This window comes from Accipiter gentilis, chromosome 3, assembly GCF_929443795.1.
Source record: "Accipiter gentilis chromosome 3, bAccGen1.1, whole genome shotgun sequence".
Lineage (NCBI taxonomy): Eukaryota > Metazoa > Chordata > Aves > Accipitriformes > Accipitridae > Astur > Astur gentilis.
This window is the reverse complement of record NC_064882.1, coordinates 39,115,644-39,128,438: the sequence shown is the minus strand read 5'-3', so window position 1 is coordinate 39,128,438 and position 12,795 is coordinate 39,115,644. Positions and strand designations below refer to the sequence as shown.

Below are 12,795 nucleotides of genomic sequence, written 5' to 3'. Positions count from 1 at the left end.
ACAATAAACAGGACTGACACTGAGGCCAGAGGTTTGTAGGAATGTGTGAAAATGGAAAATATTTTTTAATCCCAGTCAGCACACAAGTCAAAAGTAGACATGACTCTGCAAGTCTGCTAGAATTCACCCTTGTTTGAGACTACATCAGACCTAACCAAAAAAAGGCAAAAAAAAGAAAAAAAATTTAACCCCCCCCACCTTCTTACAGTATCAGAACAATTCTAAAGCAAAAATTAGGTCAATAAGACAGTTTATATCTCAGTGCCTCAGTTGCTCAGATCAATTCAACGAGCTTTGCAGCCTAAAGATGATCACTTGTGCTTCTACAGGAACTATTATGCTGTTTTATTATGAGTAGTATAAGTGGAACAACAACAACTTTAGCAGTAGTTGCAGCTACCCTGGGGCAACTGAGAAAGCAAAGAATACAAATATCTGTTGCTTGGTATGTGCTTAAGTAATCTTCATGCACAGAAACCTCGAGAACTGAAAATGTATTTTCAGGGCAAAACCAAGAATTTATATTGTGTACATCATATGGTAGTATCAAGAGGACTACATTTTTTAAATTAAATTCTGGGCTTTTTTCTGAACTATGGAACAAGGAGCAGTATCAGCATATAAAAGAAGTTAGCTTTATTTGCTCTGCAGTGGGAAGAACCATGTACTTGCAGTAATACTGCTGCTGTTCATCTCAACACTACTTTCAAGAGTGTTGAAAAAATAGCACTACTCTGTAAAAACTGGAAATCCAGCAGGAAAGAGTAGATGGTATAAGCAAAAAGGTAAACAATCTTAAACAACACAGCATACTTTTTCATAATTCATTTCACACAAGTATTTATTTCCCAAAGCTTTTAAAATGAAAATTTTTATGTGTGCAAGGAGTGCAAAGGCATGTAGTAGCAAAGCCTACCATACAATCAATGCCTGCTCTCCGACATCAAACTCTTCCTTACCACAAGCTGGTTTCCTATCAACCATTTCAAACTTCTTTGAAGCAATACTAACTTGCTAATACACGTAACTCTTTCAAAAATTAGTAACTTTTAAAATTTGTCTAAAAGTCTGTATTTTTTAATAAGTTGGAGTTATGAGTGAACTATATAAGCTGCTCCTTCTCTCTGCCTAATTATAACGTTACAATGACTAAACAAGCTACCCTAATGGGTAACAGTTTATTTTCTTCCCATCACCTTGAACTCCAGCCATTCAATTAGTAGTTTATTGTTAAATTACACAGTAACAATAGGGCAGTCTGAAATTCATCTATTCTCCCAAACTCCAAAATATTTTGTAATCCCTCCTTTGAATCTGTAGAAGTCTTTGTTGCACCCAATTCTTAATATACATAGATGTAGATATATATCTAGATAAACATCTAAAGGCTTCCTTTTGTTTAACGAAAACAAACTTACGACAACCTCACACATGAAAAAACAAGGTTGCACAATATTCCACAAAATATTCTTCATAATAATCCATTATTCCTATTTGAAATATATATATATATATACAGTGTTACAGTATTGGTGTTATATATCTTGAAAATAGATGAAATGGTTAACAATTTATGAATTATTTCATATTGAAAAAACCAGCCTTTATTTTAACTTATAAGTACGTTAAGGTCACAATAGAAATTAAATTCCACTGCTAAGAACTGTCTTTAAAGAAACAATGTGCCTTCTTGTCTGTCTTATCATACTTCCCCAGCATTAAAGGAAAATTAAATGAAAGAAAAAGGTTTTTTCTTATATGATTAAGCAAAAAAGCTTCTAACAGAGGAAACCAGACTTAATCCCCAAGTACAGAAATATCACCAAATAAATAATTTGCATGTATTGTTAATCTTGCTAACATGGTGCTACCACATGCATATGGAGGAAAGAAGGCAAACTGCAGCATATTTAAGTCATGAGACTCCATAAACAATTGAGTGGCTGATACTAGAATTTATTCTTCTTTGCAACAGTAAAAAAAACTAAAAAGGACAAATATAGCAGAGCTGACAGCAATCCTCTGATGGCACTGATGAAGAATGTGGAAGTAGTATAAAGCCCCTGATAGTCAGGCATGTCACATTACATTAATTCCTACAGAACTGGATCTGGTATAGTCTCATACCTCGCAAATGCTGAGAAAAGTCAGTTTTAAAATGACCTGGCTCCACTGTCCTCATTTAGCCTTCAAATGCTCTGGGAATTACACCAGCATGTCTCAGGTCCACTATGTCAATAGTCAATCAACATGCCAACATGTCAATTTTTCTTAATATAAAAAGTATGACCTAGGGCAGATAATTATGCACTAAGAAATGAGACATCATCTTATCTTTTTAAATAGAATGTCAGAAAACTTCGTAAACTCAGAAATGAAGAGCCTTCTATTCTATAGGCAGGTTCTCTTTCACAAAGAAGGAAATACCACATTTTTTAATTTCAACAAAACTTGTGACATCTGGACCAAAAAAAAATACTATTCTACTTGAAATACAGATAAAATATTAATATTCCTCTCCTGTTATCGCCTCATGTTTTAAACAGATGACTACCTCATCTTCCACCAAAGAGTGTTTTTCCATAGGAGTTTGCATGCAATGAATGTGGTCATTGTGAGCAGATGGTGCAGTATAACCTCACATCACAGTCCATTCAATAACAACCTATGGCTTCCCCAGCACGCACCATTTAATATAATATAATCACATCCCTTTTTTCACTGATAAAAAATTAATTTTATTTTGTATACAAAGATAAGTTCGCTTTTCATTATTTAGCAACTTGTCAATCTAGCTTCAATTTCACCCTTGTGCATTACTGATTGCCACCTGTGTTGTCATTCCATGCTACTCCAACTTTTATTTTTTTTTTTATATATATATATACACAGACACATATATATATTTAAAAAATAAAAAGTCACACTTCAAAGATCCTTTCCATTTCCCACTACAGAGAAATCCATGCATGCTCTATGACAGAGTTCACTGCAGCTCAGTCATGATTCTCCTCCACTTGGGAAATTTTACTAGGCATTTTGCAAACCCTGCAACAACTTCAGCATTGTGTGTAGTGTTGGTGTTGGTGTGGTTTGGGGTTTTTGTTTGTTTGGTTTTTAATTAAAGAAAAAAGCAAGGTAGAAATCTGCCCATGTATATGGTGCAAGCTGAGATAAAAGGCAACTGGACTGGTTTCCATGTATCAGGCTGAAATTGGTAACCACCTCCTGAAGTGACCCATTATCAAATACCATTACTTCTTCAGCAAGACACTGAAGAGTATCAGATTAAGAGCTTCCCCTACTTTTAGACTTGTCTTATCCATTCATCTCCACCTTCAGAAAGCAAATAATGTTTTCAAGCTTTTAAAATATGCAAAAAGCATGTTTCAAAGATGAAGATTATTTTTTTCTTTTTTAATTAAAATTTTGATTTTGATTCAACAAGGCCGTGCAAGGTCTTGCACATGGGTCAGGGAAATCCCCAATATCAGTACAGGCTGGGTGATGAATGGATTGAGAACAGCCCTGGGGAGGACTTGGGGGTATTGGTGGATGAAAAACTGAATATGAGTTGGCAATGTGCACTCACAGCCCAGAAAGCCAATCACATCCTGGGCTGCATCAAAAGAAACATGGCCAGCAGGTCAAGGGAGGTAATTCTTCCCTTCTACTCCATTCTCATGAGACCCCACCTGAGTACTGCATTCAGCTCTGGAGCCCCCAAAATAAGAAAGACCTGGAGCTGCTCAAGCGGATCCAGGAGGGCCATGAAGATGATCAGGGGGCTGGAGCACCTCCCCTATGAGGAAAGGCTGAGAGAGTTAGGGTTGTTCAGCCTGGAGAAGAGAAGGCTCCAGGGAGACTTTCCAGTACCTAAAGGGGGTCTACAGGAAAGATGGGGAAGGACTCTTTAACAGGGAGTGTAGTGGTAAGACAAGGGGTAATGGCTTTAAACTGAAAGAGGGTAGATTTAGATTAGATATTAGGAAGAAATTATTTACTGGGAAGGTGGTGAGACACTGGCACAGGTTGCCCAGAGAAGTAGTGGATGCCTCCTCCCTGGCAGTGTTCAAGGCCAGTCTAGATGGGGATTTGAGCAACCTGGTCTAGTGGAAGGTGTCCCTGCCCATGGCAGGGGGGTTGGAACTACATGATCTTTAAGGTCCCTTCCAACCCAAACCATTCTAGGATTCTATGATTTTAGCATGCCACTCTGTGACAAAGGAGATTCCCCAGATGGGCTCCCAGCAGCATTTTACCCTTTACTCGTCGTTTCCCACAGCCCATTTCTACCCTCTTTCCACACTCTACAGTAAGCTCTTTCAGCCTGTAGGTTCAAACCACTCTAACATGTATGCCTTTACCATAAGGGCAAAGCTTTGTTTTCATTGACACTTCAATCTCAACGCATTTCATAGTGATGCTTTCAGCTGTTAAATTGAGCTAGAAGAAACATGGAGATAAATCTGGTTGAAACACAGCATTTTTTTATAACATTCAGCACATATTTCATATTGCTAGCGAAACCGAAAGAGACAAGTGATAACACCACAACATGGAAATATACTTCAGCTTGGTCTAAGTGCTCCGATTCCTCAGCAACATTAACTTATACTGTCATAGATAATGAGGTTCAGATTCTCACCCACTATACAGAGGAGTGACCTATGCATGAAGGAGCCCACTAAAGGCTACATTTTAAAGCCTAACATTACAGCAAACTGAAACTGCTGATAGCCGTCTTGAAAAAGCTCAACTGCCAATTGCAGTAATTTAAGTGGTGCTTCCCAAGCAGGCAAGTAGCAGGAAAAGAGTGAAGAGTCAGTATAACGTGCTACCAGTCAACACAGCATCAATTGCTCCTACCAGTGAGCCAGAAATAGTCGTGTTTCACAAATATTATAAATTACCCATTTTACTATTCTGTAGTACAGTGCAAGGGGTAACACAGCTGGACAAGTCTACAGTTTGCTTCAGGTCAGTGCCCTGACCGGGTGAATTCTTCCTGGTGTACTTTAGCAGATCAAATTACACATTGCTGAGACACAATCTGCAGTTCAAGGAATAATTCTGATAAAACCATGCTGAGGAACTGACTCATACACTATTCTGAGACCTCGCTACTGTACATAGAGAAATAATTCTCAGCATACTGAAACAGCAAGCAAGTACTATGATCCTGAAAACATTTTCACAATGTAAAGTAATTTTACATAGGCTCAGCTTCTACCTATCAAGTACTAACAAGATCTCTGGGTTAGAAACAAAGGGTTGGGGTTTTTTTTACCTTCTACTCTTACACAAAACCATTTAAGTTCTGTAATAGGTAACAATAAACCTTATTCCATTTAAATAGGTGAGAAATTGTTTTAAACCAGCTTATCAGCTCAAGTAACAACATACTAATCAATGTGAAAATAGCAAAGATCAAGGCAAATTAATTAAAGAATGATTGCAAATGCACAAGTGATTAACTGAGAAGTGTACACAAAGTACCATTACTTCTTATGAAATTCAATACCATGTGATGTTGGGAGCAGCATAGAAAAGGACACCTTACTATATACCACTAATAGAAAAATACTTAAATGAATTATTTGTGTTGCAGGGGGAAAAAAAACCTCAGATGAACCAGCACTGCATATTACTCAAGATTCACTGATGCAAATACGTTTTTCTTAAGGAAAAAAAAAAAGTACTTTCCTTCTATTACTGTCAATCAATTTCAACAAACCAAAGAATGACAACCTACCTACCCCATTTAAGAAAAACCTACATAGCATTTCATCATGCATCTCTGCATGCTTACCCTATTGTTAATTTTAACAGAAACCAGTAGTGAAGTGTTTTATTCTGTTGGATAGGTATTACCCACACAATAAATGTAAGGTACTGTATGAATAGATATGTTATGTTCTCATAATATCCTACCACTGACATGGAAACACCAAGCAAAACGAGGGATGTCATTTTTATAATAGGCTACCATAACAGGAAAAAACTGTTATATCGCATTAATGTGAAAATGAAAAGTGAAGCTTTGAAAACCATTACCTTGATTTTTACTCATAGATATATGCTACTCAGCATTATGCTATACAGTTAACTCACAGCATTTGAAATTCAAGTTGCAAGATCTTCAGAAGTTTTGAAAAGTTAATTTATTGTAAAAAGTGTGATTTTTTTTTTTTTTATCATCAAATACTACTAAGGCAAAACAGCATAAGACAACATTCAGAGTTGCAGTTCTTTACTAAGGAAGCGTCAACAGTCTTGAAGACTGAAGTTCTCTGCACATCCATGTGAACACCAAAATGCACCATACCCTCAACTTGCCTTGACTAAAACTGCCAGTGTTGTTAAGATAGAAAAATTTAAGTATGTCCACTATAAAGCATTACATCCTTTAGTTAGAGCCCTTAGGTTTTGTCTGAATCTGTTCACACACTATAGTAAACTTGGAGCTCTTTAACAATAGTACCAGAAGTTGAAAACATAGACAAAAATATAAAACTTAACTCTTCAGATATGGTTAAGATCCAACAGAATATAACCTCTCTCTAAAAAGAATCACAGTTTATAAGACTTTTTGGTCTTTCAGAAGAATCACACTAATTATTTCTCTAGTCAATAAAACAAAATAAAATCTCAAAACTTCATCTGTTAATCAAGCAGACACTGACAGTAAATCATCTGAAAATAAACAGCCCAGGAACAATGAATTAATTTCAAAACCAGATAAAAAAGCAGAAGGACAAGGGATTTTAGAAATCTTTGTCCCTACAAAACACTAAAACCCAGTAGAAAGACTATGCCTCTGTAAAGTTCATGGAGATAAAAAATGGGAATAATCTGGAAAAAAGTAATACATGGAAAAACAAAGACAAAAAAAGGGAAAAAAGTCATGCAAAGACTGTGACTGGTAAACTGCGTTCTGTGGTCACAAGTCCCTTTTCAAAACCACTGCTTGAAGAGTCAGAATGAGCACATATCTGAAAGAAAGGTCTCAGAATTGTGTGATTGTTGTTGCAGATATCACAGAGATATTGCACAATGTAGCTGCTATCCTACTTTCACATGCACAACCTTCCATTACAACCATTTTGACTCCAGGGCTGACTGTTGGATCTTCACCTTCCTCAAACTCCACCATACCTTAGGCTAAAACCTATTTTTCTGCTTACCATGCAATATTTGATTAGCAAATACCTACATTCTGAATCCCTACTAAAACACTGCTCCTTCTCTCGTTTGGCATTTACACAACAAATTCTTAGAAGGAAAAAACAAACCCATTGCTTTTATACAAAGTACTACAAAATAATATAAGTCCTAATTAGCAAAGCTATTTTTGACATGACATTTGATGATTATCTGACCTATTCTGCAGAACTTTGAAAATTAGAAATTACAAAAATAGGTACATGAAAAAATAAAACCATCTCCATCTTTTCTTTCAGCTCTAGCAACAGATTGTTTCACTAACAGCAATCTGTGTGACAAATGAAAAGAAGAAATTACCAGGCATCAGAAGGTGTTAAGAGTCACAAGGTGGTGAGTCACTATATAACAAGCCAAGCTAACTGACCAAGGAGCTATCGGAGTCTGCATTTCTTGCATTCCTACAGGTGAAACATTCAGAGAAGCCAGTTTTTTAACAGAACAGCTCCTTGGGTCTATCTGTACTACAAGAAACAAATTGGAAAGCCTGTGCACCTGCAGAGAAACAGGGAATAAATTGTCATCTCCAGGGATAAAACAACAAACAAGGAGATTATCTTGCACCATGATATAGTTCATCCACCCTTATTATCAGAAAACCTTGCCTAAAACAAAAAGTCTGGAATGAATTGCCTAGAAAAGTTTGTGGAATGTCCATTACGGGAGGTTTATAAGAACAAGTCAGACAAATATTTGTGAGGAGTGATTTAGGTACATCTAGGATCCATCACACAGAAGACTAAAGTCAGTGACCTTTCAAGATAACTCTCACCCCTATTTGTTTCCCCCTCCAAGTGACTGAATTTTTGACTGTTACTAAACTTAGTTTCCAGTTTGGTAAACCCTTAAACTCCACATTTTTCTTTAGGGACAGTACAGTACGAAACTGAAGATACTCAAAGTAGACATAAGCATTAACATTGTTTCTGACATAATACATTTACTTTTTCTCTGTAAGCACTCTTGAAAAAAACTGCACTGTTAAAATTTCATTTTCTTGCAAGCAAGCACATAGTACCTGCTTTTCTTTTCAAGAGACTCAGCTAACTTACTGTGAACATTTGCTACAATTATCAGGGCACTGCTCTTCAAACTCATCTTAACTTGATTAGTGATGAAATCTTTCCACATAACGAAGTTCGGCAGATTTTATTAGTAGTAACAGTAAGAAATTCTAGCAAGGGATGAATCAAAACACATCCTTTCCACTTAACTGCCATTTCTTACTTGGTGGAGATGTAAATGAATCTTTATTACTATGGTCTTTCCACTTCCAATTCTCCTGAGTTGACAGCAAGAGCTTACTTTTCATACAGAAATCCTCCTACCACCTCTGGCATGGCGTATTCTGGACTTGAACCTACTTTTCTTGGGTGTGACTGGGAGAAGAAAGATCAAAGCATTCATGCAAGTACAAAGTGCACAATAGAAGTAGTTTCTACTTCTAAAAATTTGAATTTTCTTACTGAAAAACTTGGTGTAGAATGGCATACAGCATGACAGGGAAAGTTTAATTTTTTCAATTGTTTTTCAATATCTGAACTGTTTTTCTTCATAAATCAAATCACAAAACCATCTAAGTTAGAGACCTAAACTTAGCTGAATTGTTCTTTGCAGTCTCTGGTTCTTTTCCCTTCAAGTCTCACTCAAAGTACAGCCACAGTTTCAGCAAATACTCTCAGGAATCTTTTTTTAGGTGAACTATATTATACAATAGGAACTTAAAGACAGATACATACTTTTGAAATAATTTACAGATAAAAACCCCCTCTTCTGCTTGATTCCTCAGTAGTTCCTCTCATCTTCAAGATGAAGCAGATAATATTCTTTCCAAAAAATCAGCACAGCTACCAGCTGTCTTCACATAGTTCACTTGCTAATGAAAAGCTATCAGATTCATGAGGTATGTAAGCTGAGCAGCTACAAAAGACAGGGCTACTTTATACTGCCTGAAATTTTGAAATATTTCTCATGTTCTAGTAAGCTCTGTATGCTTATTTTATACAAAGGAAAAAGTTTTTAATGTATGTTCTTATTTAAGGAAAAGCATCAACACTCTTAAATGAGATGTAGTAGATTTAATTTTCGGATAGTGTTTTTAAAAATATACCCTTTAAACTAAAGAAAGGCATATATCTACCAAGGATTCAGTATGAAGGGATTTGACAATAAAAACTAATACAATAAATAATAATGTAATACATTTAATGTACACAAAAATGTCAATGAAATCAGGAAGGTGATATTTTCATTACCTGACAAGAGCGAAACTGGTTGACTAGCAGCGTACATCTCTGTGGGTCTTTTCTTCCATCCAAACTGTCCAATTCAGCTGCTACTTGATTTAGTTCCTCATCAGCATAATAAAACTGAGCAAGGAGCTGTGGGTCTGTTCTCTGTATTGAAGACAGAGACATACACAATATTACATTATTTTTGCAAATAAAAACTCACTTCAGCTAATTGTATTTAATGCCTTTTTTTTTTTACATATAAGCCAGATAAGTAGCATGGCAGCATGGAAAAGAATGATCTTGAGATATTTAAGCACATTTACAATTCTTTTTCTACCTGGAAGAAAACAATCTCTCACTTAAAAAACTTGGGGCATTACTCAACTACTGTCATCTCCAAAACCATCCTGGCATTCTCACTACTTGTGGCATAATTAACTGGTGGAGCAAACAACTGAATCACAAGTTTTGTTTATTAAACAAAAGTACACTTCGGTTCTAGTCAAAACAGGACAAAGTTGCTTTCCAAGTTAAAACACACCCCCCCCCCCCCCCCCCCCCCCAATTTATCAAGCAATGTGATAATACACCAAGCACCATGGTAACCCCTGCAACATGATGCACAGTGCTATCTGGTCAGAATCCTCACTTTGAGGATCACAAGAATCAAGTCACTTAAGGGAAAGGTACTGCATCTACCAGGTACACTACCAGGGCCAAATGGATGTAAAGACTTCAAAAGCAAATAATATGACTAAACGAGGCATTACAGGGAGAAAACTACGCCACAAGTCTTCCAAGCAGCAAAGAACAGAATTATCACAATGGATTTTTGGCCACATTAAAACAAAACAGCAATTATAATGGAAAGAATATAAGAATAAAGGAATGCATCATCAAAAATATTGAAAAATATTAATAATAAAAGTTTACCCCATAAAAGGGATTTTTTAAAAAAATATTAACAACTGAAAATTCTGATTCCTATGAAAGGTTTCATCAAAATATTGGAAAAATAACAGAGATCAGTGTGTGTGGAGGGAGAAGATAAGAATTTTGACTCTTAAAAGACAGTGGAGATACAAGTGGGAGGAGGGAATAGCTTTTTGTAGGTGCCAGCAACTTGGTGAAAGATTCGTAGGCTCAGATAAGCACAACCTCATATTATTCTAAAGTAGTCATCAGTAAAACATACACAAGATTTGCGGGAGATGTATAGAAAACCTAAAATAGCTCTTAAGCCCAGTGTAAGAAACATTAAAACTATACTAACTGTAGACTGGGAATTAGAATTGTCACTAGATGAAAGAAAAAACGCCTCATACTACAGAAAACAAAAAGCTGCAAAGTATCCGAAATTGATTCTTAATGCACTGAAGAATGAAACAACAAAAATACTTTTAGAAGGACCAGGTTACGTATAGAACCAGTAAAAATAAAGACCAAGTTGCATGGAAGCAATTCACAGACTTAAACATGGGAAAAAAAAAATTAACATAGGGAAGAACTTCCAGGTAAAGAAAACCATTCGCTAAAAAGAAAACATTGCTTTTTATAACCTAAAAAAATAGCAAAAGCATAGAAATTATCAAGAAGCAACACATTTTAAATGACAACTAATGAAGATGTACAAGTACGTATGTCAGAGCAAAACATGTACCAACAGAAAAGAAAGTGTAATACAGTGAAGAAATTAGTCAACAGCAAAACAGAAGATAACATCACTTCAAAAGACAATATCACCAAATGCAACAAATGGCAAAGGACAAAAACACTGGGGGTATAATGAGGAAGTATATGTTGTGAACCATAACATTTTCTATCTGAAACACAAAACATTTCCACTATTGTAGACAAATAAAATACCAAAGTTCTTAAGGGATGGGCATATGGATGCAGTAGAATCAGAAATGCTGTCAATTAGCAAACCACAGGTTTAAGGCACTAATTGAGGTGATAAAGGTGTATTGAAGAGCTCAGGCTCGTCCTTCACATACACCCAGTCCTGCAGCACCAGTCCAGAAGACACTAACTGTCTGCAATCACAGAGAAAGATCAGTAGCAAACCTCGGCCAACAACAACACAGTTTCAGAAGTGGTAAGAGCACAATAAATGCTGTCAGAAATACGGGGGGGGGGGGGGGGGGGGGGGGGGGGGGGCGGGGGGGCGTGCACCAACAAAAAAAACAGTTATTTTTGCTTTATACTTAAAAAAAATTTCAACAGAAGGTACCACAACATATTGTTAAATTCCCTATTTTAGTCTTCACAAGATACGTATCCTGCAGAAGAATCATTTCAGGCCTTCATAGTAAAACAGCATTAAAACCTGCACAGCTGTTTAGTCCCTGAAAAGGAACAACAGAGTATTAACACCTTTTGAAGAGAACAGTATACATCCTCCACACTTGACAGGATCAAGGAGTTAACAACTGCAAGTATTTTATTGCCGTAAGACTTAAGGAAAAAGATTTAGTCTTATAAGTGATGCCAAATATGCCCTCAGTGTTACATGCTGAATTGGTTCTCAGTCAGCAATTTAATGAGAACAACAACCCTCCCTGAAAACAGTGGCACTAACTCCTGTTCCTACATGCCTTATTTGTGCATGAATATAGTGACTTTAAGGCTACCTTTAACATTGCTGTGAGCTGTCACACTGCCCAGCAGCTTCCTACATCACTACTTCACACCCACCACCCCAATTCTGAGGCAAGTCAGAAATGAAACATCTTTTCAGGAAGTTGAAATGTAGTAATCAAAGCATTGGTAGTTTTTTCTTTAAGCAGCCACTTTCTACAAAAGAAAGGGCCTTTCCAATCAGAAGTTTCCTCCTCTTAATCTTTCAAATGTTGTCTTTTATTAAGCAGTTTCAGTACCCTAAGTGTAAGCCGTCAAAAATTTACAGTCTTGAGTAATGTCTTCACTATAGCCTTGATATAAAGGTGCCCAGGGAGAAGAATAAAGCTTGCAATATATGGTCAGGGAAACAAACAAAATTCAAAATGAATGATAATATGAGGGAGGCCCTATAATTGAACTACTAAATTTAATTTTGTTTAGTTCTAAATTCCTGTATTTATAAAGTAAAGCTTAGTAAAGCACTTCTTTCAGCATTTCCCCTACCCAATTATTTTTATTATTTCCAATTTTTACATTTTCCTTCAGCATTTATCTACATCCATTAAAACCTTCTAGACAAAGCTGTGAAACAAAGATGCGGGAGTTTAGGTGTGTAATTGTATCAAAGCATGATTGCTGATTTATAAGCATTTAAATTGCACTGCAGAGGGAAAACAAGGCAATTTATTAAGACTGGTCTCAAGCAAAACAAGCA

The 12,795-nt window shown here is 36.3% G+C and overlaps 1 protein-coding gene across 5 annotated transcripts in view; it reads right to left on the bottom strand.

Moving 5' to 3' along the window:
- ZFYVE28 (zinc finger FYVE-type containing 28) overlaps positions 1 to 12,795 on the bottom strand; it is a 164,929-nt gene that overhangs the window by 73,609 nt on the left and 78,525 nt on the right. For all 5 annotated transcript variants that reach the window (XM_049793175.1, XM_049793186.1, XM_049793197.1 and 2 more), the window contains exon 2: positions 9,480 to 9,620. In XM_049793175.1, coding sequence (XP_049649132.1) covers positions 9,480 to 9,620 — 141 coding nt within the window. The remainder of the gene's footprint in view (positions 1 to 9,479; positions 9,621 to 12,795) is intronic.